The sequence below is a fragment of the Lissotriton vulgaris genome, chromosome 6 (assembly GCF_964263255.1).
Source record: "Lissotriton vulgaris chromosome 6, aLisVul1.2, whole genome shotgun sequence".
Classification (NCBI taxonomy): domain Eukaryota; kingdom Metazoa; phylum Chordata; class Amphibia; order Caudata; family Salamandridae; genus Lissotriton; species Lissotriton vulgaris.
The window spans coordinates 1,495,606,031-1,495,632,728 of record NC_141694.1 but is presented as its reverse complement, the minus strand read 5'-3'; the positions used below and the strand labels follow the sequence as shown (position 1 = coordinate 1,495,632,728).

Genomic DNA, 26,698 nt, shown 5'->3' with positions numbered 1-26,698 from the left:
CGGGATATTCAGGCTCTGATTCCGATCTTTCAGCCTTTATCCCGGGTTTCGGTCAGGTAGACGCTGCGGCTCCTGGGGCTGATGGCTTCCTGCATCCTTCTGGTGCATCACGCCCGGTGGCGGATGCGGGCTCTGCAGTGGGACCTGAAGTTTCAGTGGGCCCAGCATCAGGGCAACCTGTCCGACCATGTCCTGATCTCGGAGGGCACTGCGAGACAGCTGCAGTGGTGGCTCACGGACCGCGATTGGGTCAACAGCAGATCCCTCTCCCTTCCCCAACCGGAGCACGTGGTTGTGACAGACGCGTCCCTCCAGGGCTGGGGAGGCCACATGGGAGAGGTGGAGATCAGAGGCCTCTGGTCTCCGGCGGAGTCCCAGCTCCATATCAACCTTCTGGAGCTGCGGGCGATTCGTCTGGCACTGAAGGCATTCCTCCCCCCTGTCCGAGGGAGTGCAGTGCAGGTGTTCACGGACAACACCACCGCCATGTGGTACTGCAACAAACAGGGCGGTGTGGGGTCCTGGTTCCTCTGTCAAGAGGCTCTGCGGCTCTGGCAGTGGCTGGAACATCAGGGCGTGACCCTGGTAGTTCACCACCTGGCAGGTTCTCTGAACGCCAGGGCGGGCGAACTCAGCCGACGGTGCTCGATGGATCACGAATGGCGTCTGAACTCGGACGTGGCGCAAGGCATCTTTCTGCAGTGGGGAGAGCCTTGGTTAGATCTATTCGCCACCGAAGAGAACGCGCAATGTCATCAGTTCTGCGCGTTGGAATTTCCAAGGCAGCACTCGCTCGGCGACGCATTTCGTCGCGAGTGGAGTTGCGGTCTGTTATACGCCTTTCTGCCTATACCACTTCTGCCCAGAGTGCTGAAGAAGATCAGGCGCGACCGGGCCCAAGTCATCCTTGTGGCTCCGGACTGGGCTCAAAGGTTCTGGTATCCCGAGCTACTCAATATGTCAGTCGGTCCCCCGATCCGTCTGCCTCTTCAGGAGGACCTTCTGTCGCAGCAGCAGGGGACGGTCCTCCACCCGAACCTGTCCAGTCTCCACCTCCATGCTTGGAGATTGAGCGGCGGCAGTTGAGGCCATTTGACTTGCCTCCTGAAGTTTGTAATGTTATTCTGGCAGCCAGGCGTCCCTCCACAAAGTCGGTATATGCCTGCCGGTGGAACAGATTTGTGGCATGGTGCACAGCAAAGGCTGTGGATCCCCTTTCTGCCCCTCTTTCTGAAGTTCTTCTCTTCCTTCTTTCTCTTGCCCAGCAGGGCTCTGCTCTGGGCACTATCAAGGGCTACCTTTCTGCTCTTTCGGCCTTCCTAAGGCTGCCTGATCAACCTTCTTTGTTCAAGTTCCCTATAGTAACTCGTTTTCTGAAGGGCATCACACACATGTTTCCACCTGTTCCCTTTGTGATGCCTCAGTGGGACTTGAACCTGGTTCTTACTTTCCTGATGTGCGCTCCCTTTGAGCCTCTTCATTCTTGTCCTCTCCGTCTTCTCACCTTGAAGACAGCTTTCCTGGTTGCCATCACCTCTGCCAGGAGAGTGAGTGAGCTCCAGGCTCTATCTTGCAAACCCCCGTTCCTGTCTGTGCACCCGGACAAAGTGGTGCTCCGTACAAAACCATCTTTCCTGCCCAAGGTAGTTTCTGCTTTCCACATCGGGCAGTCCTCACCTTGCCCTCCTTCTTTCCGCCTCCGCACCCTTCAAAGGATGAAGAGCGGCTCCATCGTCTGGACTTAAAACGTGCGCTTTCATTTTATGTGGATGGCACACGCCAGTTCCGGGTGGATGGCCAACTCTTTGTTGGTTACGTGGGTGCGAAGAAGTGACGGGCGGTGCATAAGCGGACCATCTCTTGGTGGGTCGTCTTATGCATCAAGGCGTGCTACTCCTTGGCTAGAAAGGAGCCTCCAGTTGGGCTGAGAGCCCATTCCACTCGGGCCATGGCGGCTACTACTGCCCTGTGTCGGGGAGTCCCCCTGCAGGACATTTGCCAGGCGGCTACGTGGGCCTCGCTGCACACCTTTGCGAGGCACTACTGCCTGGACAGTCAAGTCCGAAGGGATGGCTTCTTTGGCCGTTCCGTCCTCCAGGACTTTCTGGTGTGAGTATTGGTTCGCAGACCCACCACCGGGTTTGGTATTGCTGGGGTATCTATTCTAAGGTAAGGAATCTAATACTAACCTGTTTGTTTCAGATGAACAAGTTACTTACCTTCGGTAACGATATATCTGTAAGAAACAGTAGTTCGTATTAGATTCCTTACCGCCCCACCCATCCTCCCCGTTCTGCGAACTGATACCCAGGGTTAAGGTCATCCCCTTTCAGGGCTTTAGTTTCTTGGCACCAGTGTTGGTTCTAGCATGGCTCTGCGTATCTGGCGCGGAAAAGCTGTGTCTAAGAACTGACGTCAGCGCGCATGGGCGGCGTCTAAGTACTCCGACGACGTCATTCCGGCGCAGACGACGCCGACGACGGACGCGGAGCCAGAGACGACGCCTAACGACGCACAGGGGTATTGCTACGCAAAAATTTCCGGGTCCAGTCTGACGCCTGGGGATATTCTAAGGTAAGGAATCTAATACTAACTACTGTTTCTTACAGATATATCGTTACCAAAGGTAAGTAACTTGTTCATCCATTCCTTTAAGTGGAAGAAAAAAACTGGGGGGTCTCTCATTGAGGCGTGCCCAATGTAATTAAGGGCATGGTGTAAAAACACATAAGCTAAAAATGTGCTTAGCATAGTGTGCCGCCTGACTAGTATTTTGCTGCTTCTGTCATTGCATCCAGATATAGGCTACAACATGTAACATCATACCTAAAACATGTCAGGACTAATGGCTTTGTCAATGGTTGTTAGTTGCATAAGACAAATAGGCAGCAACTATGGCTTGTTGTATATAATATAGGAAAAGCTTCCACTTAAAGCCCTGGTGACACCACAACTATGTTGCTGCTCCTGAGTTTCAAAAAGTCAAGGGAAATCCAGAGAGAAAATTACTCCCTTTAAAGGATTTCCCATCCACTACAACGCTCACATGGCATGACGTCATGCCGTAACTTCTCCACTAGTGAGAAGTGACAAGTATGAGCATGCGCACATCCATGTGCCTGCTGTCACTGCAGTCTGGGAAAAACAGACCGCTTGTGCCAGGGCTCACAACAGAGCCTGATACAGACCTGTTTCGAGGCCCCCTTTAAAAAACTGGGGAGCTCAGTACCAGTGAGACCTGGCCCACTTAAACCCCTGCCTTTCAAGGCCGGACTTGCCGCAGCGGGCACCGGGTGTTTCCCCGGTGGGCCGCCAGGGTGGGGCTGGTTTTGGGCCACTAGGGTGCCGTTTTTGTAACCGGGGCCGGCGATGTCGGCCTCCTGTAACAAAAATTGGCTGAAATCGGCCCCAGCAAACAGCTCAGCCGTGTGCTCCGGCCGGCCGAGCAGTTTGCCAGGGCCGTTTTCCGTTCCCAATCTGGCCCTGCTGCCTTTACCAATTAACCCCTTCGATGCTTGTGACAAGGTCAACTCGTCATGGGTGTTACCTGCGCTGTGCTTATGACGAGTTGACCTTGTCACATAACAAGGGATTTTTAAAATTGCAGCACAGCACAGGAATGTGCTGTAGCAATGATGCGGTTAAGGAGAGGGGGGTCACAACGCATGCATATTGAGAATGTGTGTCAGGATCGAGGTCTGCCGTCCATTGCTGGCGACCACCATCTGAGCTTATGCTGCGTTTTGTAATGAGCTCAAAGCTCATTCATGTCTCATTAATATTCATGAGGTTGGCAGATTGTGACTTTTTGTGGAAAAACAAAACAAAACTTGATGGTGTGAGAGCTTAAGCATCCCTGCTGCTGCCGAAGGAGGTGCTAGCAGTAGTGATGCAAAAACTGATCTGCAACCATCTTTTTTGCGCTAAAGTAAAACCGTTCACTATTCTTTTAAACGCAACCCATTGAGGAAGATTTCGCATCATTTTAGCTGATACATGTATATTGTTTTTATCTTATCAGATGCACTGGAGAAAGCTATTCTCAATGACGAGGCTTGCACACTCGAAGACTGGGCCGAGATTGCAGATGAGTGTTCAAAAGATAACTACTACATTCCCTTGTCTCAGATGATCAGGTCTATCCTCACATCCCAGGAAGGAACCGTGGAAATATTTCCCTCCGATGATTATTGGATAATGGAACACGTTTACCTGTAGTTCATTTACTCACCAGCAGGGGGAGCTCTGGCCCCACCTCATCTATATAGCGGTCTAGCTTGATCGTATAAAACGCCTAGAACGTCTCGGAAAACAACTTTCTTTGACCTGTCTTCTTCAATAAAAATTGTTATATACGAGTTTCATTTTAAATGCCGTGTCGCTTGGATTCATTACATTGTGTCTGTAGTACTGTGTTTATGGGGAGCATTTCCTGACACCTCGTTAATACCTTCTATACAGTCGAAGTGGGGAAAAAAAGTAGGGGAACTGTGGGCGGAGAATCGGAGGGCGACAATAACCTGAGGATTGGGTCAGTGGGCGGAGTCAGAGGCGTGGCCAGAAAAAGCAAACCATCCCAATTTTTAGTATTTGCCATTTCACTGACATTTACATTTATTATGTTATTTGATTCAACCGATCAATACACATGTTTAAGGTTTAATATAAATTATTGACATTAAAATACATTCACAAAGTGGGATATGTTTCCAATCACAGAATGTCCCAAATATGCTTAAAAGTGGAATCACAAGCCATTTGCGTCCAAACCTTGCAGTTTCTGTCATCAGCACATCTCTATTTTTCCATAAAAGCAGTTCAAACATGAATGGCAAAATATCCAAGTTTGCAAATATTTTCCACATAATTATGGCTCTGCCATTTGGCACATAATACATCATCTGCTGCATAATCAGACGATTTTAACTGAAGAATTGTTTGTACCTCAAAAGGATCAAAAGTTACAAAAAAATGTGACTTGTATTGCTGCGAAGTGGAGGGCCTTTGCAAACATTGACTAGTCACCTTTCTCACTGCGGCATTTGCATATTACACTGGTAGTAATGAAGCAAAATCTTTGCAGAGAGTGTTAGTATGTGTAAAAACTTCAAAATAATACTGTAGCAGAAAATTTAGTGGATTATGCTGCATCCTTTTTTTTGCTGCATGATTTAGTCAACACTGCAACATATTTTTTCCTCAATTGCTGCATAATTCCAGTGACCCCAAAACAGGCAGCACATGTTAATAGTGCTTGTGTATAAAGCAAAGAGACCAAAAGTTTTACGAACTTACTTTAGTGTGCATGCAAATCCTGCATTGCCGATCGCTGGTAAGTTGCACTACTACATCTGAAACAAGGCCAATGGGGGTACCAATGGGTGAGGCGAACTGGCCTTAAGGGTCCTGTAACCTCAGTAACAGATTCGTTGTTGTTCTAGGGTGTTCTAATTCGTAGGCCTGCTCTCAAGAATGGAGGGGAACTTCAGTATGGATTCTGGTGAACAGGCCTTCTAGGTTAACCTACACTTGCCACCGCTAGGGTCCACCTGCTGGTTCTAAGACACTGGGGTTTCTAAGGCTAGCTAGGCCATTTAAGTCCTAGAATAGGAATGTGCTCCCTCAGGAGAGTGGCCTGGTGGATTAGTCATAAAGGCTGATCCTGGTTCCCTAGTTCCAAATTCAGCAGCTCAGGACATAGTACCACATCCTCTCTCCCACTGAACACCATATTACCCTACTGAGAGAGACTCACACTGCCTTCAGCTACAACCCAGTTGTGCCCCTCTATAAACACCTGGATGGACACTTGACAAGAGTAATAGGCTATCTGAAAAAAAAGAGTAATAGCATCTTGGATAAAGTAAACACTCATAGGGAATGCAAAAGTAAGTAAAGCATAGGAAATATAAGCAGGAACAACATGATTACTTTAACACTTTTATACTAATTTGTTTTTCCCTGAAAAGTTAGGGACAGACCTACAGGGCCCAGAAGGGACCCGTTTCAATGTCCATTGCTGATATCCTTACAAATGTAAGCAGTATCGTTTAAAAAGTATGCATCCCTGAACACAGCACACATTTTATAAATTAAAATAATGAAAACAGCTGATGAGGAGCACATTAAAGGATTTCCACTCCATGCATCAACCAGGTATTGCAGTACCTCCAGGAATGGTGCACTTCCCACCTGGAGAAAATCATGTTGTTCAAAGAAAGACGAGAAAACGAAAGTTGCTCTTCACTGACAAAACTCTGTAAAGTGGCGCTAATGTGTTTGGGTGTGATAAAACCAATCTGGCCACTTTGCGACCACTCTGTACTGCTTTAAGTTATTTAGTTATTTTTCGTATTTTCAACCTTTTTCTCTCTGTCACGAGGTTGCACTATGGAAAAGATACATTTCAGAAAAAGACGACATTTTCAGCAAAAGTGTTTATTTTGTTTTTTGGCTCCATTCCTCTCCGGGAGGAGCGAGACAGAGACAGAAAGAGAGGGAATAAGAGGAAGAAAGAGAAAGGCGGAGGCAGCTGTTAGCAGCAGAGCAGGAGAAGTGGACACTGCCAGTCTTTTTTCTGGGCAAGAAGGAAGAGAAAGAGTCCTTTTCCTTCTCTGCTTACAACAGTGGTCCGCAAACGGTGCGAATGGCCAAGCCTTATCTATAGGCCTTTTGGCCCATAGGAATGAATGGGGAGTTATTCCTTATTTGCGATTAGCAATTTGCTAATCGCAAATAAGGAATGTGTAGGAATCGCATTTTTTTTGCGATTTCTACATGAATCCCGTTTTGTGAGTCTGTAATAGCGATTCCTTATGAATCGCTATTAAAGACTCGCAAAACGGGTCTTTGATGTATCAGGCTGATAGTGCTTACAGACTGAAATAGGCTTACTGTGTAACAACCAAATTAAAAGGGCCAATTTTTATGGGAGGTTACAAATGAAGACAAGGCGGTACTAAGGAGGGACTAACAAGCCTATTATCGAATCAGACGCTAGCATTTATGAAGGGCAATGACACAAGCCAAAGACAAATATGGGCGGAGAGTGGGCAGGGCTTCTTTCCATACTTCAAAACAGCATGCTACTGAGCAGCTCATGTGCTGCCCAGGCTCAACCTAAAAATCAGGTTGGCATTTTTTCCCTTTATTAGTTCATACTTTAAACAGGTAATGTAAGAAGAAAGCACTTTAAAAATGCTCTACAGCTGCCCCACTGACCCCTGATTAAGATAGACAAAACAGCCATTTTCAAATGAATAATTAATATTTCTTACAAAGTTCTATTTTAGAACCATGTTGGGGCCTTTGTAGAATGTTAAATTGTGAACAAATGGCTATATTTGTCTGTTGGATTTAAAGGCAGCAACCTTACCTCTTCCCCAATAAGTTCTGTGCAGCCTCTTCCTCTCTCAGACAAACGGTGCTTTATGGGAGATGCTCTCTGTGAGGGCTCGGGGGGGGGGGGGTCTATCTGCTCTTTTAAGGGCGAAACTTTTAGGAATCAGCACCCAACAAAAATAACATAACATTCCTTTCACATTGAATCAGTCCAAGAGCAAAATGATGTAAGAAGCAGGTCCAGAATCCAATGTTGGTCCGATTAAATTCTTTATTGGTTGATCTAGACATAAAAATCCAAGTACATAAGTGAAATATTCTTAGCCAACGCGTTTCGTCTCTCATTTGAGACTTCTTCAGGGCTCAAAAAAGTTCAGCATTTAGTCAATTGTAATGTGTAATGTGTAATGTGGTACAGCAAGAAACATCAATTTAAATTCCTTTCATTTCTGGCAAAAAGCTTGTTTGAACGTTTTATGGCGCGGTGGCCAGCAGAAAAAGCAGCGTCCGCATTCAAGATCTTTTAAGGGGCTTGGCGAGCTCGGAGTGAAAGAGAAACAAACATTTTTATTTTGTTTCTCTTCACTTCTGAGTCAGCCTGTGTCAGCTCAGAGCAGCTCAAACCAGGCTGCAAACTACATCTGCTTTACAAGAGACACCCAACTATGGACAGACAAGCAGAGGGGGGTCCCCCTTCATATATAGAAGAGTGGGGAGTCCCACGCACTGCGGGGTTATCTGTTACACAACTGGGAAGTGGAATCTTGAATAACGCAACCAGCTTTATTTCACTTGTACATCAGTGCGAATTATATTTGATAATTTATCTAGAGTTTCATATCCCTGAAAGGAAGCTCTTCAATTTGCACCCGCTTCAGGGGTGCCCTTCCATAGTGCATGACTTATAAGGAATGCGATGTGTTGGGTGAGGCGCGCAGGGATCAAAGTCAAAGTCAAAGGAACTTATTGAGCGTACAAATCACCGTAAAGTCTCATGGCGCTTGTGGGACTCCAGAGACTGATGGTCGAATCCAAACATCATTATTTCTGATCAAATAGCCATGTTTTTAATTCCTTCCGAAAACTCTTGTGTTCGATGATAGAAAGTGGATAGGACAGAAGCTTATTCCAGAGATAAGAGGCAAGAAAGGAAAAGGATTGTCCCCCGTTTCACACAGTGCAAATTCGAAGTGGGGTAAGGAGAGATTTTGAGCCAGATCTTAACAGTCTTCCTGGCTGGTACCTGTTAAGTTTTTTTATTAGGTAACAGGGACCAGTTCCATATATGATTTTATGGGTGAGGCAAAGGATTTTAAAATGCTCTCTCTTTCTTACCGGAAGCCAGTGGAGGAACCTCTGACTGGGGGCTGAAGGGGATCTTGGAGGAAGATTCAAGATGAGTCTGTCAGTGGTGTTCTACAGGATCTTCCGTTTGGAGAAAAGATCTTCATTTAGGGAAGCCAATAAAGCATTCTCATAGTCCAATCGGCTTACAATTAGACCCTGCACCAGAGGTTTCCTGGATTCAACAGGTATCCATTTAAAGATTTTGTACAGTTTCCGCAAGATCCCATAGCAAGTGCTTAATACAAGATTGACATGATTTTTCATAGATAGTTTATTATCAATGGTTATTCCGAAATTACGCAGTGCTTGTTTAGGGGATGGACATACGCCCAATTCCTGAGGCCACCAATTGTTAGACCAATACTCTTCAGCCCTGCCAAACAAAATGATCTCTGTCTTACTGCCTTTGAGCTGTAATTTGTTTTTGCACATCCAGTTGTTAATAAGGATCATGCAGTTTTTATACCGAATTACTGTGTCTGCATGTTCGGAACAAACATGATCAACAGCTGAGTGTCATCACGTATGACACAGCCTCAAAACCGTAGGACCTGATTACCCTGGCCAAGTGTGTTACATAGAGGTTAAAAAGCATAGGGCTCAGGATAGATCCCTGGGGAACTCCTATGCTTACTGGCCTACTACATGAGGCCAGGGTATCTATATGGACGGTGGTAGAACGGTTCCACCTCCCAGAGCCGCTGTTCTAAAATGTTGTGGGAAATGGTATCAAAAGGGGCCGACAGGTCTTAAAGGACCAGCATAGCTGATTCTTTTTTATCCAGGGCCAGCCTGTTTTTATCAACCATCTCTACTACTGCCGTTTCGGTACTATGTGCCGACCGGAACCCTGATTGCGATGGATCAAGGAGTCCATGATTTCCAAGTGGGCGGTAAGTTGTTTATTTACCAGGGATTCAAGCACCTTCCCGAAATAAGGCAGTAGCGAGATGGGACGGTAGTTAACTGGTACCCTGGGATCTGAGTTTGTCTTTTTCAGAATGGGCTTGACTTGAGCTGTTTTCCATCTGGTCAGAACCATAGCTTGATCTGGTGACATGTTAAAGATCTCTGTAAGATTCAATGTTAACAGGGGTGCTATTTTCTTAAAGAAATGGGGTAGGAGAGGATCTGCTGGAGAGCCTGATTTGATCTTTGCTACGGCTGCTGATACTTGTTCACAAGTCAACGCTTTAAATTCCGTCAGCAGAGACAGAGTAGGATGGCTATTTTCGGCTGGATAAAGATCAGCGTTGTTAAGGTTTTCTTGAGGGAAAGACCTATATATAACGTTGACCTTTTCGTCAAAGAAGGAGGACTCTGTGTCAACTCATTCTAGCGTGGGGGGAAGGACGCGCTGGTCAACTTGGGGAATGGTAAACTCCTTCAAAATGTTATAAAGCTCTTTGTTGGAGTTTGTGGCATTATTAAGCCTATCAGTTAGATACAACTCTGTGGCCTGTTTAATCTCATCTAGATAGATGCGGTGGGTCTGTTTGTATCTTGTTCGGTCTTCAATGGTTTTAGTTTTCCTACATTGACGTTCAGCCGTCCTACTGGAGAGTTTGTCGATTTTTAATTCTGGTGTAAACCTTGGTGAGGCTTTGGCTTTGACCCTGACCTTTGACAGGGGTACCACAGTGTTCAAAGACAGTGTGATGGCATCTTCAAAAGCCATAGCTACCTGATCTACATTTTCTGAGTGAGAAACAGATTCAAAATTAAAATGAGCTGAGAAAGCTACTTGGGTAACTTTACTCCAGGGCCTAATGCAGGTGAAACCATTGTTCTGGCGATTGCTGGAGACATTAATGGGAATACAAAATTTTTGCAGATTATGGTCTGACCACATTAGAGGTACAGATTGCTCTACTGTAAGTTTGGTTGAATTAGTAAATAACAGATCCAAGGTATGGCTGGCCTGATTAGTAGAGCCTGCCACCATCTGGACCAGTCTCAATGTTTCCAGCGTCGTCATCAATTGGTCCGTATCAGGATCCAATGATAGCTCTGCATGATAATTGAAATCTCCTATGAGGATAAAATTATTTGCGGCTAATAAATGTGGTATGGTTATTTCCAGTAAATGATTTACAAAGTTGTTTTTTTTTGCCTGGGGGTCGATAGACCAGAGCCCCTCTCCATGTTTCAGGCGATTGAGTTGTAATTTTAAAAATGATTATTTCCGCTGTTCCCGTACTCCAGGAATCTAACATAATGATATCTAATTTTTCATTAAAGGCCACTGCTATCCCCCCACCTCTACCAACAGCTCTATCTAATCTAATTAGATGATAATTGTGGTGGCTGGTTTTTCGAGGTCTAAAAGACTCCATAATTCTAATGCATGCTAGGGGATCAATCGGGCATTAAGGTACAGCCCGCTTAATTGTTTGGGAATGTCACTGATATCGCTTATTTTTGCTTCATGGGAAATGGGTACCGTTGCTGGTTCATTATTAGTAATCAGAGTGCCGTTCATGGGAGAAACATAAAACACCTCAGTGCCTGATAATGCTTTAGGTTTAAGAGTGTTAAAAGGCACTGGAATAGGACAATGCCGCCATGTTGAGTGACTGACCTCAGTTTCTGCCTGTTCGCCTTGAAATGGGCAGGGGTCCTGGCAGCTAACGAGGGACAGGCGCAGAGGGTGTTGCCTTTGGCGCGCAGCTGCGTGTCCGCCCCACCCTTCCTGCTTTAAATAGGCAGAAGGGGAGGACGTGAAACCGCTAGACCACCAACCCAAACCGGAAGTGAGGAAAAACAAAGCCTAACCTGGAGTGTGGAAAATGGATCAGAGATGTACTGCAGTAATGGTGTGGCAAATTTGTAGGTGCACATAATCAGGTTAAGGAGGGGGATGGTAAAATGTAATCAAATATGAGTTAGCACTGTTGCTGTTTGTTATTCCACATTTGTTTCGTAAACATCTATAAATCAGGAGGCGGGACAAGTAATAACATAAAAAGAGCTACAAAATATCACCTCCAGGTTTATCACATCACTCTTAATAAGCAAGCAAGTGTAAATGAAATGTATGTATTATCAATGCAGGGCATACAGAGAGAGGCTCACAGAAGGCCGTGATACAGCCCAGCCCAGTCTGGACAAAGAGTGTCAGGCCTTCTTTGAGCTCTGCTTTTATTCCACTGTCGCTACATTGAGGTCCACTTAAAATGCAAGATTGGTATGTAAAACCTAGCCCTGATCTACAAAGTTAAAGGGCATCAAAGAAGCGTCCCTCCCCAATTGCGGCTTGCAAGGGAATGTACAAATGCATCCCAAAGATTTTGAGGTTGCAAAACCTGGAATGGTTATTGACGGGCATAAGCAAGAGATTAATATTTGCAAAGTGTAAGCTGCCAGTAACTGCCAGCTCACACTCTGCGTCAGTAGTATTTGGTCATCAGGAGACGCACACAGTGGCCATTAAGCCACTCTTTGGTTTCCTTGATAACCAATTCATTGTGTGCCATTTTTGTGACATTGTGACCATTGTGCTTACAACCCACAGGGGTGTGCAGTGTGTGCGCATTACAAATTTAAATGATGTGACAACCAAAAAAGCCTGCAGTCTCTTGCAGCCCCCAATTACAACCTTTGTTTTTGTGTGCAGTGGAGGAGAGCAAAGCAGATTCTAGCTCCATTAAAATTAATGAGGCTGGTGGTTTGTGCCTCGCTGTGCACAGTGACCTATGGACCGTGAATAAGACCAGTATTGGCACTGGTGGTGATCTATCCCATGATGTAGGAATGCTTTGTTTTGTTAAACAACGCATTGTGAGTACCATGAGCCTGATCATGAGTTTGACGGTCTGATGGACCGCCAAACCCACATGTTGTCGCACCGGCAGTCTGACTGCCATATTATGACTTTAGCTGTCGAACCTCCATAGGACCGCTGCTACCGGCAGGGATCCACGCTGTCTGAATGTAACAGAAGTTTCATTATCACTACTGAGTCTGGCCTGGTCAAATCAGCAAATAAACATTGAATTGCTCTGTGACCCCAGAACAAAATCCTTGAGCCATTATGTTTTTATGTCTAGTCCATGGTAGTTGGGCAACAGTCTCTGTCAATCAAAAACAGTGCATCTTACAGGGTTGTATTTTAGATTATGAATTACCAAATTATTACGATACAAGGATATCTCAAAAAAATATCAATGACCAAAATATCAGCTTTACACAAACAGAATGTCAGGTACCCAAATATCAACTAGAAAATTATTGTGGATCCAATTATCCCTTTTACATAGGTAAGTATATATATTTGGATGTAACTAACATTATTGTAGCTTAAAAAAAAGTAACTAATTTTTTTCACAAAGTAATACATTTTCCAACAATATATAGCACAAAAAAGTAAAACGGATTTAAATAAATTTAAAAAATGTAATTCATACAAAGATATGTAACTTTAACATACTTTTAAACAGAAATATAAACAAATCAATTATAACTTCTTTTTTAAAAACATATTTTATTGATTTTCTGATCATTACAACTTCTCTGAGCTTATCCTTACATGTATATATCTTTGGTAATATGGTACATATGTTATACAGTGTGTATTTTACAGAAGTAGCAATGAAAATACAACATTGTTTACATATTTGTATAGATTTGCATATGCAAACCAAGCCATTGCAATTGCTTCGGGTCCTTTCTGTTCGTGTATATAACTTATCTTGTTATAATCATCCAAATCAATTATATCTTCAAATAAATGTTTTATACTAATAAAATAATTAGTAGATACAAATATATTAATTAAAAATAATTATAAACATAAATAATAATACTACTATTACCATATATAGTCAATCATCAATGCACAGTTTTCAAAATATATATTTAAATTAATGTATATCAAATACCAAAACACAAAACAAATATATATAAACCATTTTATCTAAAACACACAATTAAAAAAATTAACAAAATATAAATATTTAAAAAATATATACTTCTAAATAAAATAACCTCAAAATATTTTATAAGCCAATACAGAATTAAATAAAGAATAGTAACTGACTTCAATGTAAACACATTCAAATATGATAAACAAATCAAATACACCACGGTAACGATAATCCTACAAACATTAGGAAAAATATATACAGTTGATTAGAAGTATTATATTTATAATTTTAAGCCCAATCTAAGAAACGTTAGTGAAATGCCTGCAAAAAAAATAGGTTGGTGAGTTAAATATACAGCGAGATCACCAGTTGAAGAAATGTTGGCAACAGTGCATCCATTGAGCAGGGTGGGGAGTGGAAATGTAACATTTAGTATTCTAAGTCTAGTCTAACAAACATTGGGGGAAGTGTAAACATTGAGGGGGTCATATTTACTGGTCTAACTCCAATGTGACAAACATTGGTGAGGGACACAATTTACTATTCTAACTCAAATATAGCACACATTGGAGCAAGTGTAAACATTTTGGGTGAAATTTACTATTCTAACTCCAGCCCAACAAAACTTGTGGGAACTGTGTACATTGGGTGGGGAATCATATTAACTGGTCTGAGTCCAAGCTCATGCTCATTGAGAAAAATCATTTTGGAGTGGGGGTGCAGATTTACTATTCTAATTCCAGTCCAACAAACACTGAAGAAAGTGCATACACTGGGGGAGTGATTTAGATTTACTATTCTAACTCTTGTCCAACAAGCATGTGGTAAAGTGCACAGATTAGAGGAGAGGGGTCAACTTCACAATTCTATCTCCTGTCTAACAAACATTGAGGAAAGTGCATACATTTGGGGGTGATAGGCGGTCACATTCACTACACTCATATAAATTAATTATCCTTACAAATACTGTAATCATGAAAAGATCATAGCTTAAAACAATATTGTACAGTTTAACTAAAATGTTATGTAAGTAAATAAAACATTTTAAAATAATCAGTATACCTCAAAACACCCATAAAATAAACACACACCCAATAAATTCTCTATAATCTACAATATATATATATATATCCTACAATAAATGCATTCTCCATAATCTACAATATATATATATATATATATATATATATATATATATATATATATATATATATATATATATATATATTTATATATATTTATATATAATATATATATATATAATATATTCTACAATCTTTAAAAATAGGTCTTAAAGTTACAATAAATGATTTTGCATTACAATATTAAATGAAAATACAATTAATTGCCATTTTAAACTTACCATTATTAATTTAGTAATCAGTTAATCTAAATGTAAAAATATTTTAATTTAAAAGCTACCCACTTGTTAAAATCTAGTTTGCAGTGTCAACATTATCGGCGCCATCTTGTCCCCTTTTTGGGCCCATTCGTGCGCGTAAGCGGCAGCCATTTTAAATGCCTTGACCTCTCTGCCCACCGCCGATAGCCAGCGCGTCTCTCTCTCTCTCTCTCTCTCTCCTGACCTCGCAGGCATCCCCCGCGCGCTGACAGCCCCCGCTCTTACATGCTTGGGCCATAAACCCCTCTTCAGCGCAACCCTGCCTCGGAACCCCATCCTGTTCCCAGATCAACACCTCCCTCCGTTCCTTTCATGATCCCGGGTCCTTTGATAAACCCCCCCCCCCTTTTCCTCTGTGCCCGATTGTCCTGCTCGTTCCCAGGCTGCCACCTGGCCCTGCGGATGTTGTTTATTGCCCCCATACAGTAGGAAGCTTCTCCCATCAAAGGATCCACGAGTTGATCAAAGCCCCCACCCCATGAGATCCGATCGACCACATGCATTCCGGGAATCGGCGGAATGCCCAGCTGCGCGACAATCGTCACCTGTTGTGACCGGGGTGGGGACTTCTACTGTAAATGTGTGTGGGAACGGGCTTGAAGCGGGGATTTCGAGGATGCCTTTCCGTACTTCAAAGTATTTGCAAGAATGTGCCACATGCAATAAACTGTAATAAAGATCATAAACCTGTGCATAAGAGGCCAGGCCTCAGAGATGTGGGGAGAGCACCTCGAGAAGATACCTTGTCTGAGTTGATGTGTTCTGCTCCGTCGGAATAAAACTTCTGTTTCCTGCCTTCCAGTCTCCAGCGCCTGCCTCTTTGTTTGGTAACTTGAGTGGTATTAAAGGCGGTTAGCGCCGGGCAACCCTGAAAAAGGTCATCGGCCCTACCTTTTTCCACAATTGGCGTCCCAAACGAGGGGCCCATCAGTGACTCGTGGATCCAGTGGGAGAGGTCCCGACGACAGAGTGAACGACTGCAACGATCGGGAGAGCTCCTGTCCGATAGACCCTCGTCTGACAGCCGATCATCCGAACTTCACTGGTTCCGAACAGACCTCTCTCGAGTGATCTACGGTCCTGACTGGGAACCATCAGGAGTGCTGCGACAGTCACGAAGAATAGAGGACGACCGGGCGCTGGATTCGGAAGACAAGAAACTGTCCATGCGGTCCGGGTAAGGTCGTGTAACACGACAAATTGCGAAATGATTGTTTGATTGTTTGGAAAATACTAGTATTACTCTTTGAATTGTTGGTTCTTTTTGGAGATTCGCTGTCTGCAAACGGAGAATAATAGATTCTCTCTTCCTTTGCAGGTAGTGAAGGGTAGGTAACGCAGACTTTTGTCCCCGTTGTAACCCGTCGTGCCTATCTTTCTCCCCCACTGATTGAATGTTTGGCCCGAACATTGTTGTTCGCGGATTGTTTTCTGGAGACTCTCTGTCTGCAAACAGGGAAGAACAGGTTCTCTCTTTGCAGGTAGTGAAAGAGTAGGTAACGCAGACTTTTGTCCCCGTTGTAACCCGTCGTGCCTACTTATTCTCCCCATTGATTGTTTGATTGACCGAACATTGACTGTTCGATATTGGTTCTTTTGAGGTATTCTCTGCCTGCAAATAACGAAGAATAGAAATATTCTGTCTAGTCTTTGCACGCAGTGATAAGATAGGTAGTGCAGACTTTTGTCCCCGTTGTAATCCGTCATGCCTATCTTCTCCCCACTGATTGGTAGCCTGTTTAGCCCGGACCGCTTATTAGAGATGAACCATTCGGCTCCACTGGAAGGCTCCCCTAATAAGGACATGTTTACGAAGCATGAATTGATCGCCATAGCCTATAGCAAGCTGTGGCATAAATATACGAAGAAGGATCAGAAAAGTCAGTGGCCACTGATAGGATCCTTCGATGAGGATAAAATACGCGCGCTAGAAACAGCCCTTGGGAACCACAAGACAACGCCCACTATGCTTGATAGTCTCGGCATGTGGCGCAAAGAAACAGAACAACGTAAAAAGAGAAATGAAATTAGGTTGGAGAAAGAGCTGCGAAAGGCAGCCCACCTAGCTGCTAGGAAATTAGAAGAAGAGATTAAGGAGAGAGAACAAGCCAAACAGAAACAAGAGTTAGCGACATCAAGTCAGTGTCCGGTTAGAACACCCTCTACGCTCTACCCTGAATTACCCGCGAAACAGCGAGCCAAAGACGATCTTTTGTTAGGTCCTCCGATCATCTACATGCCCCCTCCATATGCCCCTTCCCAACCTTTAGCACAGCACCCACTACCCCCAAGCACAGGCGAGAGTAGTGCCAGAGCTTCGGTCCCCATGGCCTCCGCGCCGGCCGAACCCCTTGTACTAGATACAGCACAAGCGACAGTGTTAGATGACCCAGAGGCCCGAAAGACAGATTCCGCAAGAATGAACAGGTTAAGCAAAGATGAGCGAGCAGGGATCGACAAGATAGTGAGGACATTGGTAGAAAGAAAGGAGAGTGAGGAGCACATCACGGATATGTTCAACTCATATGCAGGGAGCCACAGACGGCACTTTGCCGTACGATTGTGCTATCATGCCCTGAATGCGTATGAGGACCGATATCGAGACAAAGGTCCCGAGAGCCTAACGACTCTGTATAGAAAGGTCGATATCGGGGATGAGGGCGAGTGTGACGTGACGGACCTCCTCATGCATACGCTCGAGGTTTTCCGCCATCTCACTGAACAAGAATCGGAAGCTAAACCTACGACGCCCGTAGCGACCGAATCACGAACTGAGCAAGCTAGCACCATGATGCCAATAAGAGAGGCTGCTCCCTACTGGGTTCCCCCACGAGGTCAGGGAACACACGATGACGTTAACCACCAAGATGCAAGAGGGAGGGTGGTGTACAACTGGGTCTACCAGCCATGGGATCGGCAAGATATTCTGACGTTCCGGAAATCTCTGCCCGATTTACGTAAAAACCCCACTGCCTTCTACACTGAATTAGGTACAGCCCTAGGTTCAACGATTATGACCCTGGCTGACATTGACTTGTTTTTCGGGTTATGTCTGCCAGCTGATGTGTGGAAGCAAATCCGGAAAGTCGACCACCTTGAGCTGTTTGGACATACCTGGTCACAACTCGATGGCATAGATAGGCAACGAGAACCTGGACAGAAGCCTTTGAAATCCATTTTAGAACTCCCAGACAAAATTGTACAGAAACTGAAAACCCTGATCCCAGAAAAGAAAGTGGACTGGTCGATAGTAACGGCCTGTCGTCAGAAACCCCAGGAAGACATATCGGAATACTTCTCCCGGTTTGAAACGGTGTTCTCCGATTACAGCGGCCAGGACATGACCACTGCAACCGGACACCATCTGTTTGTCCAGAATTATGTAAAAGGTCTGTCGCAGGAGGTCTCTCAGAAACTACAGGCCAGCGAGAGTAGTTGGGCAGCCTCCAAACCCGCGGCTATCCTCCAGATGGCCCAATATTACGAGCACCAGAAAAATGAAAACGATAGAGTGACAGTAAAAAAGAAGAAAGACTTAAAAGAAAGGGTGATGATAGCGCAATTGCAAGGGGCGTCTATAGGACGAGAGCAATACAAAGGGAACTACCAGACAAATGTCCCTAGGAACGCACCCCCTAAAGACCATACTCCGACACCCCATGTTGTACGTAGAGACATTAGCGAGGACCAGTGTGCATTCTGCAAGGGATTCGGCCATTGGAAAGCCCAGTGTCCGGTTCTGTTGGAGATGAACAGAAATAGGGACCCCAAAGACGTAGCGGGTGGACCGAGAAATAGAGGACAGCAACGAGTGCCCACGAATGATACGAATAACGACAGATCAGGCAGACCGAATACATTTGACCGTCCCCGACAGAACCAGTACCAGCAGTCTGACTGCGACGACGCCCATGACTTCGCATAGGACTGCCTAGGGCAAGGGAGGGATCCAGTCGAGCTCTATGTTGACCAGCAAGGTCCTTATGTCACCGCTAAGGTCCTAGGTACGAAGTCTCCATTCCTGGTAGACACTGGCGCGACACGTAGTGCGTTATCTAAACGACTGATTCCAAGGGCACCCTTGTCTGGCTCGCTTGTAACATCGATAGGTTTCGATGGAACGCCCTCCACTAACCCTTTGTCCACACCGATCTCCTTCGACTTAGAAAACAACACCACTGACACGACGTTTCTGCTTTCCTCCAATACTCCTGACGCCATTATGGGACTTGACTTGCTGAAACATTTCCGAGCTACTATTAGATGTTCACAAGACGGAGTTCGAGTTTTTCTGTACAACAACCCAACTCTGCTCAGACATTGCCCTTCCCGACGCATGTTTTCCATCACTGACACTGACTCGTCCCTACTTGACACTCTGCCTCCGTATCTGTGGGCCAAGACAGATTCGGACGTAGGACGCATGGTGATTGACCCAGTGCACATCACTGTTCGACCGGACGCAATACTCCCGAAACTCCCACAATATCGGATATCGCCCGAGGGCAAGAAGGCACTGGTAAAGATTATTCAGTCACTGATAGACGCAGGAGTGGTAGAGGAAGTAGTTAGCAATGTTTGCAACAGCCCTATCTTACCCATCATAAAGAAACAAGGAGAGGGAGATGAGAAAGCGTACCGCTTCATCATCGACCTTCGAGAGGTCAACAAAGTAGTTGTACCCCAGTACCCCGTGGTCTCAGACATCACCGCTATCCTGACTTTGATTCCTTCTACTGCCACCACCTTCACTGTCATTGACCTAAAAAATGCTTTCTTCTCTATCCCCATCCATCCAGACAGCCGATACCTCTTTGGCTTCACCCTAAAAGCCCGCTCATATAGATTCTGTCGAGCACCCCAAGGCTACACAGAAAGCCCCAGCATCTACAGTCAGGCCCTCAAGAGACAACTGGACGAAGTCCAGCTACCCGATGGAGTGGTGTTGATACAATACGTCGATGACATCCTTTTGGCGGCCAATACCACTCCACTTGCAGTCACAGCCACCATTCAACTGCTGCACTTCCTTGCGGAAAATGGCCACAAGGTCTCCAAAAAGAAGCTGCAATTCTGCCAACCCCAGGTCACTTACTTAGGCCACCTTTTGTCCAAAGAGAGAAGGAAACTTACCCCCGACCGGATCCAAACCATTCTAGAGACCCCTGCCCCTAAGACTCAGAAGCAAGTCCGCTCCCTACTAGGCCTCACTTCCTTCTGTCGACAGTGGTTACCGAATTTCAGCCTCATCGTAAAACCACTGCTTTCTCTGCTGGCTAAAGATGTCCCCTTCCCACTCCCTTGGACCCCTGAATGCCAATCCTCCTTCATAGAACTACGAGATGCCCTTTGTTCAGCCCCTGTCCTAGGAACCCCCGATTACACGAAGCCCTTCTCCCTCTACACTCACGAAAGGGAGGGATGTGCTTTATCTGTCTTGACCCAGTCCATTGGCCCAAAGCAACGACCATGCGCTTACTTCTCTGCCACTCTTGACCCCGTAGCCAGAGCCTTGCCTGCCTGCCTTCGAGCTGTAGCTGCCGCTGCTATCTCTATCCGACAAAGTGAGGGGATCGTGCTCTCGAATTCCCTCACGGTGTTAGTACCCCATGCAGTTGACACCCTCCTGAACCAAACTAAGACGCAACACCTGACGAGTGCACGACTGACTGGATACGAACTGACTCTGCTTGCACCCCACATCACCCTGAAAAGATGCACCACACTGAACCCGGCAACTTTGTTGCCCCTACCGGAGAACGATCCCAATGTGTCCCCTGTACATGACTGTGTGACCCTCACGGACGAACAGACTAGGAGTAGGGTTGACCTCAGAGACACTGCTTTTCCTGACCCTGATGGAGAGCTGTGGGTGGACGGCTCTTGCATCAAACTCCCTGATGGCACCACCTCAGCTGCTTATGCGGTCACCACAGCCCGAACTGTAGTAGAGACAGCCCGCATCACACAAAGATCTGCCCAGGCAGCAGAACTAATTGCCCTAACACGAGCATGCATCCTAGCAGCAGGAACCACAGCAAACATTTACACCGACAGCCAGTATGCCTTCGGGGTGGTTCACCATTTTGGCCTCCTTTGGAAGGAGAGGGGATTCTTGACCTCACATGGCACCCCTATCTTGCACGGAGATCTAGTCTCCGCCCTAACTGAAGCAGTCCTTCTTCCCAAACAACTTGCAGTAATAAAATGCCAAGCGCACAGAAAGGTGACAGACATCATTGGACAGGGGAATGCGCTAGCCGACATGACTGCCCGAGCCACAGCTGAGAATAGGACGACAACACGCATGTACGTGACTAGGTCACAAGCCGAAAAATGGACAGACGCTAGGGAAACTATTAGGGACATCCAAATGGCCAGCTCACAACACGAATTGACTGAATGGGCACTGGTGGGACTGAAAGACGATGAAGGCTGCTGGCGAACAAAAGACACGAACAAATGGTTGCTACCTGACTCATACCTGATTCCCATACTGACTATGGCACACTCCCCTGCACACATAGGATCAGCCCCCATGATCGAACTTGTCTCCAGAGTTTTGGCACAACGGCAAAATCACAGACTCCGCCAAACGTCTGGTCCAACAATGCTTGATATGTTTGCAACATAACCCTGGGAAAGGAACCGTAGTACCCCGGGGAGGGTTTGGGGTTCCCAATCACCCATTTGAAGTCCTGCAGATGGACTACATCCAGCTAGAAAGATGCCAAGGCCTGAAATACGTACTTGTTGTGGTGTGTGCATTTAGCAAATGGGTGGAAGCCTATCCAACCCGCGACAACACTGCTATGGCCACTGCAAAGGCACTATTAAAGGAATTCTTCCCTCGCTACGGCCTTTGCCGAATTTTATGGAGCGACAATGGCCCCCACTTCGTAGCCGAAGTTATCCAACTCATCTTGAAGGGGTTGGGTGTAAAACAGAAGTTCCACGCAGTCTTCGACACCCAATCTGCTGGACTTGTTGAGCGACACAATGCCACACTAAAACTAAAACTGGCTAAGATAGTGGCTGCCACAGGACTGAAATGGCCAGACGCTCTCCCACTGGCATTGCTGTCGATGCGTTCCACCCCCACCAAACACCACTTGACACCTTACGAGGTCGTTTTCGGCCGACCCATGAGCGTCTGGTCTGCACCAAAACCAACTTCCATTCATGACGTCCCGTACGTCCTAATGTCCGATTACTTGTATAAATTGACTGAAACACTGTCTGTTATCCACCAACAGGTGCTGCATGCCATCCCTGACGGTTCCAGGGGTCCCGGACACACCATCCAACCTGGGGATTTCGTTCTGATCCAGAATTTCCAGCGTGCTAAGAGTCTGGAACCCCGGTGGACGGGCCCCTGGCAAGTCCTCATCACCACCCGAACAGCACTTCGAGTGGAGGGAAAACGCAACTGGGTACATGCGCACCACTGCAAGCGGATCTCCTCGACCCTGATGACGACCGAAGACGTGACGACCCAGGAAGAGCTCCTGAACAAAGACCGACCATCACTGAACTGCTATCCGGACACAGAGACACTCGAACTGGCAAAGATTCCTGATCCCACTGTGCCATCCAGAGAAGGGTATAACCTGCGACGAAAGGAGGGAGTTTCGGCTAAGCAGACCATTGACTAAGTCATAATTCTCAGATCGGTGGCCTAACACTACAAAGGCTGTCAGGAGAGAAAGCCAGACGAAGTTTTTGGTTCTGCCCGCTACCGAGCTCCCTTGAAGATGATGGAAGCGCCCGATAAGAAGATGATGGAAGCGCCCAATAAGAAGATGATGGAAGCAACCGGACATCCGAAGATTCACTACAAAAAACCCAAAGACTGACAAAATCCACAGTTCAAAGACAATTGCACTCTTTATTGCGATCCTCTTTTGCCTCCTCCTCATGACCACCCTTTGGATTGTGGAAGAAAGCGCACCTGCTCATGAGACATTCCTGACCACTGCTCCGCCTACCACCATGAAGGAACATTATCTGATTTCTCTTTCACCCCAACTCAGAGAAAGGCGAAAGGAGTTTTGGAACAACTCCTTCGTGCAACTGCTGCACCAACACAACCTTGCTACCAATGCCACCAACTGCTGGATCTGTGGGTTGCTACTCCACGCCACTGGACATTCAATACCCTTCATCCCTTCACCCTTCTCAATTCACGGCTCCTGCCTTGCTTGGCCGATCCTCTTGCAAGAGAGCTATAGGGATAATGCCACCTCCAGCAAAACTATGACACATTTCTTTCATGAGGTCTGGCGGAACAAAACGAAGACACACTTCTGCCCACAGACCTCCAACGACTCTATCCACATGGACATCCCTGTCAAAGAACGAATCGAAATGCAGGTGTTTAACAATCCGACCAGACCCACCTTCTCCTACCTTCGGAAACGAACAGCTGCCACCCTGACTGTGGCCCTATCCGTCATCAACGTCACAGGCCTTATGTGTATAGAAGGGCTTGGGACACAGCTGGTGGGCCACAGTGCCTGCCGCATCACCAGAACTTTGGACTCCACCGATCCACCCTCTTTTGTCTCCTCTCCAAACATGTACTTTGTTTGTGGCACAAAGGCCTACACCTGGCTCCCCAAAGGCTGGGGGGGGGCACCTGTTTTATCTCCTTCATCCTTCCTCCGACCTATGTGGCTCCGGCGAATCACCATAGACAAAAACGAGCCAAGGACATTGAGCAAGCCGACTCCACCGGAGCACAGTTCCTCGATGCACTGAAGGGACTTGTTCCACTCTGGGGCCCAATGGCGAACAGCCGTGCCATCCGACATTTGACCCAGGCAGTCGAGACAACAATGAACATCACAGCTGGCATCCTTGCAAACAATACAGCTGAGCTTCAAGCGGTCCGCCTGGTGGCTCTCCAGAACCGCCTTGTTCTAGATGTGGTTCTAGCGGATCGTGGTGGAGCATGCCGCATTATTGGGTCCAGCTGCTGTACATATATACCGGACAATTCACCCTCAGTGTACAAAGCCATCGAACATCTCCACAGACTCTCCTCAGAAGTTCACCAGGAGCAAGAAGAATGGTCGTTTGGTGGATGGTTCTGGAGTACTGTTAAGAACTGGGGGTGGAGACTGTTTACGATTATCCTGATTCCTGTGGTTGTAATATGTGGGTTCTGCTTAGGAATTCAATGCCTGCCGCCTCTGTGTTCACTATGTGCGAACTGTATCTGCCCTAAGACTGTGGACTTTGAAAAAGAACGCATGAGAGCACTGTATGATGTCGAGGTTAGGAATCTGATGAAGATAGACATCGATTAGACAAGCTGGCTAGATATGTTGAAAAGGGAGGACTGTTAAAATCTAGTTTGCAGTGTCAACATTATCGGCGCCATCTTGTCCCCTTTTTGGGCCCATCGTGCGCGTAAGCGGCAGCCATTTTAAATGCCTTGACCTCTCTGCCCACCGCCGATAGCCAGCGCGTCTCTCTCTCTCTCTCTCTCTCTCTCTCTCTCCTGACCTCGCAGGCATCCCCCGCGCGCTGACAGCCCCCGCTCTCACATGCTTGGGCCATAAACCCCTCTTCAGCGCAACCCTGCCTCGGAACCCCATCCTGTTCCCAGATCAACACTTCCCTCCATTCCTTTCATGATCCCGGATCCTTTGATAAAACCCCCCCCTTTTCCTCTGTGCCCGATTGTCCTGCTCGTTCCCAGGCCGCCACCTGGCCCTGCGGATGTTGTTTATTGCCCCCATACAGTAGGAAGCTTCTCCCATCAAAGGATCCACGAGTTGATCAAAGCCCCCACCCCATGAGATCCGATCGACCACATGCATTCCGGGAATCGGCGGAATGCCCAGCTGCGCGACAATCGTCACCTGTTGTGACTGGGGTGGGGACTTCTACTGTAAATATGTGTGGGAACGGGCTTGAAGCGGGGATTTCGAGGATGCCTTTCCGTACTTCAAAGTATTTGCAAGAATGTGCCACATGCAATAAACTGTAATAAAGATCATAAACCTGTGCATAAGAGGCCAGGCCTCAGAGATGCGGGGAGAGCACCTCGAGAAGATACCTTGTTGTCTGAGTTGATGTGTTCTGCTCCGTCGGAATAAAACTTCTGTTTCCTGCCTTCCAGTCTCCAGCGCCTGCCTCTTTGTTTGGTAACTTGAGTGGTATTAAAGGCGGTTAGCGCCGGGCAACCCGGAAAAAGGTCATCGGCCCTACCTTTTTCCACACACTCAGCCCACCAAAAAACTTCACAACACAAATGTAAAAGGTAATACAAATGTAACAAATGTAGATCGGTAAACATTATTTAATGTATATTTAAAAAAATAAAACACTGCACCTTTATTACCCCAGTAAAACTCTCACCCCAATAATCAAACATAATACATGATAAACTTATGTTTGATGTTAACAATTAAAAAATAATTAAAATATATAACATAATTGATATTCATCTATTAACATCAACTAAAATCTAATTAAAAAAAAATACCCACTAAACCCCTCACTAAACCCTAGAACCTGCGATTTAAATTCAATATATAAATAAAAGAAAAAAAATTTAAATAAGTAAAACATTGCTTATCCAATCCTCCAATAAACAACCTGAAAAATAACATCAAAATATATATAATACAATAAAACAACATAATAAAAAAAGATGCTAAAGTAAACAATATTTTAAACTTCAACATTATTGTAAAACACAATATTGTGGTCAAGCAATATTTTTGATTTAATATTTAGGTAGAAAATATTTGAAAGTTTGAAACGTTCCTCACTTAGGTGGAACCAGTTTTGTTACTACAAGAAATGGGAAGGGCGATGTTGGTTAGAAGCTGTCCTTTCTACTTTGATGGTGACCGTTCCTTTTTGTCACGCTTGCTACACCTGGGGGACGCATCTAATGTTGGCAAAACATGACTATATAGTCTAGGTACATGATACAGAAGGCAGGTAGAGGATTCATAGTGTAATTCACCAACCTCTGGAAGGTGGCTGGTAAGTTCCTTAGTCAAATGGGCCGCACCAAAACTGGAATATGCCCTCTACAGTGGAGAAGGGAGTTTTTAAAGTTTTTCAGGCAATCAGCCATTAGCCACTTATTAATTCAAAGGAACTCTGAAAATGTTTAAGACCTATTTTGTTATTGCGATTGACTGCTCTGTGGATTCATGTCATTCTTAGTAATAGCCTTGAGTCCTATGTAGTCAATGCAGAAACAGAAGTCTGTTGACCAGTGCTTGGGAACAGTTATTACAGGGCTAGAACAGGAGTGTGATGGCTCTATTACCACAAGACCATCAACTTTGGGCCCTTAATCTTGATGCAGTCTTGGATCTTATCGAAAATTAGGTAGATCATTGGTTTCACTGATAATCTGTTAATACTGTTAATGTTGTGTACGCCCATGGGATGAATCAAGGACTCCAGAAAAACATGTCTGAGAATTGCCCAAGTAATACTTTCTCTTTACTGATTGGATATCGAGGAGGGGAAGAGTTGTGCTCTTTTCACTTAGCTATCTTTGCCCGCTTCTTCAAGCAGGGCTCAGAGGGACTCCCTCTTCTGCTTGTTTACTGTCAGAATGAGTGTAATTTGACTCCCTTCACCTGAAAGACCTTAACAGGTTTTCTAGTGGATCGTAGGTCAATTAAGTAAATCAAACCACTGATCTGTTTGAGGATCAAGTAAGAGCTAGTACACTTCCCTTTAAATCATACAACGTTATAGGTTCAAT

The 26,698-nt window shown here is 45.6% G+C and overlaps 1 protein-coding gene across 2 annotated transcripts in view; it reads left to right on the top strand.

Annotated features, from left to right (window-relative positions):
* The window catches only part of CLHC1 (clathrin heavy chain linker domain containing 1), a 328,255-nt gene extending 323,884 nt beyond the window's left edge, over window positions 1-4,371 (top strand). For both annotated transcript variants that reach the window (XM_086927653.1, XM_086927652.1), the window contains one exon: window positions 4,022-4,371. In XM_086927653.1, coding sequence (XP_086783779.1) covers window positions 4,022-4,218 — 197 coding nt within the window. In that variant the 3' untranslated portion in view covers window positions 4,219-4,371. The remainder of the gene's footprint in view (window positions 1-4,021) is intronic.
* The last annotated feature ends 22,327 nt before the right edge of the window (window positions 4,372-26,698 follow it).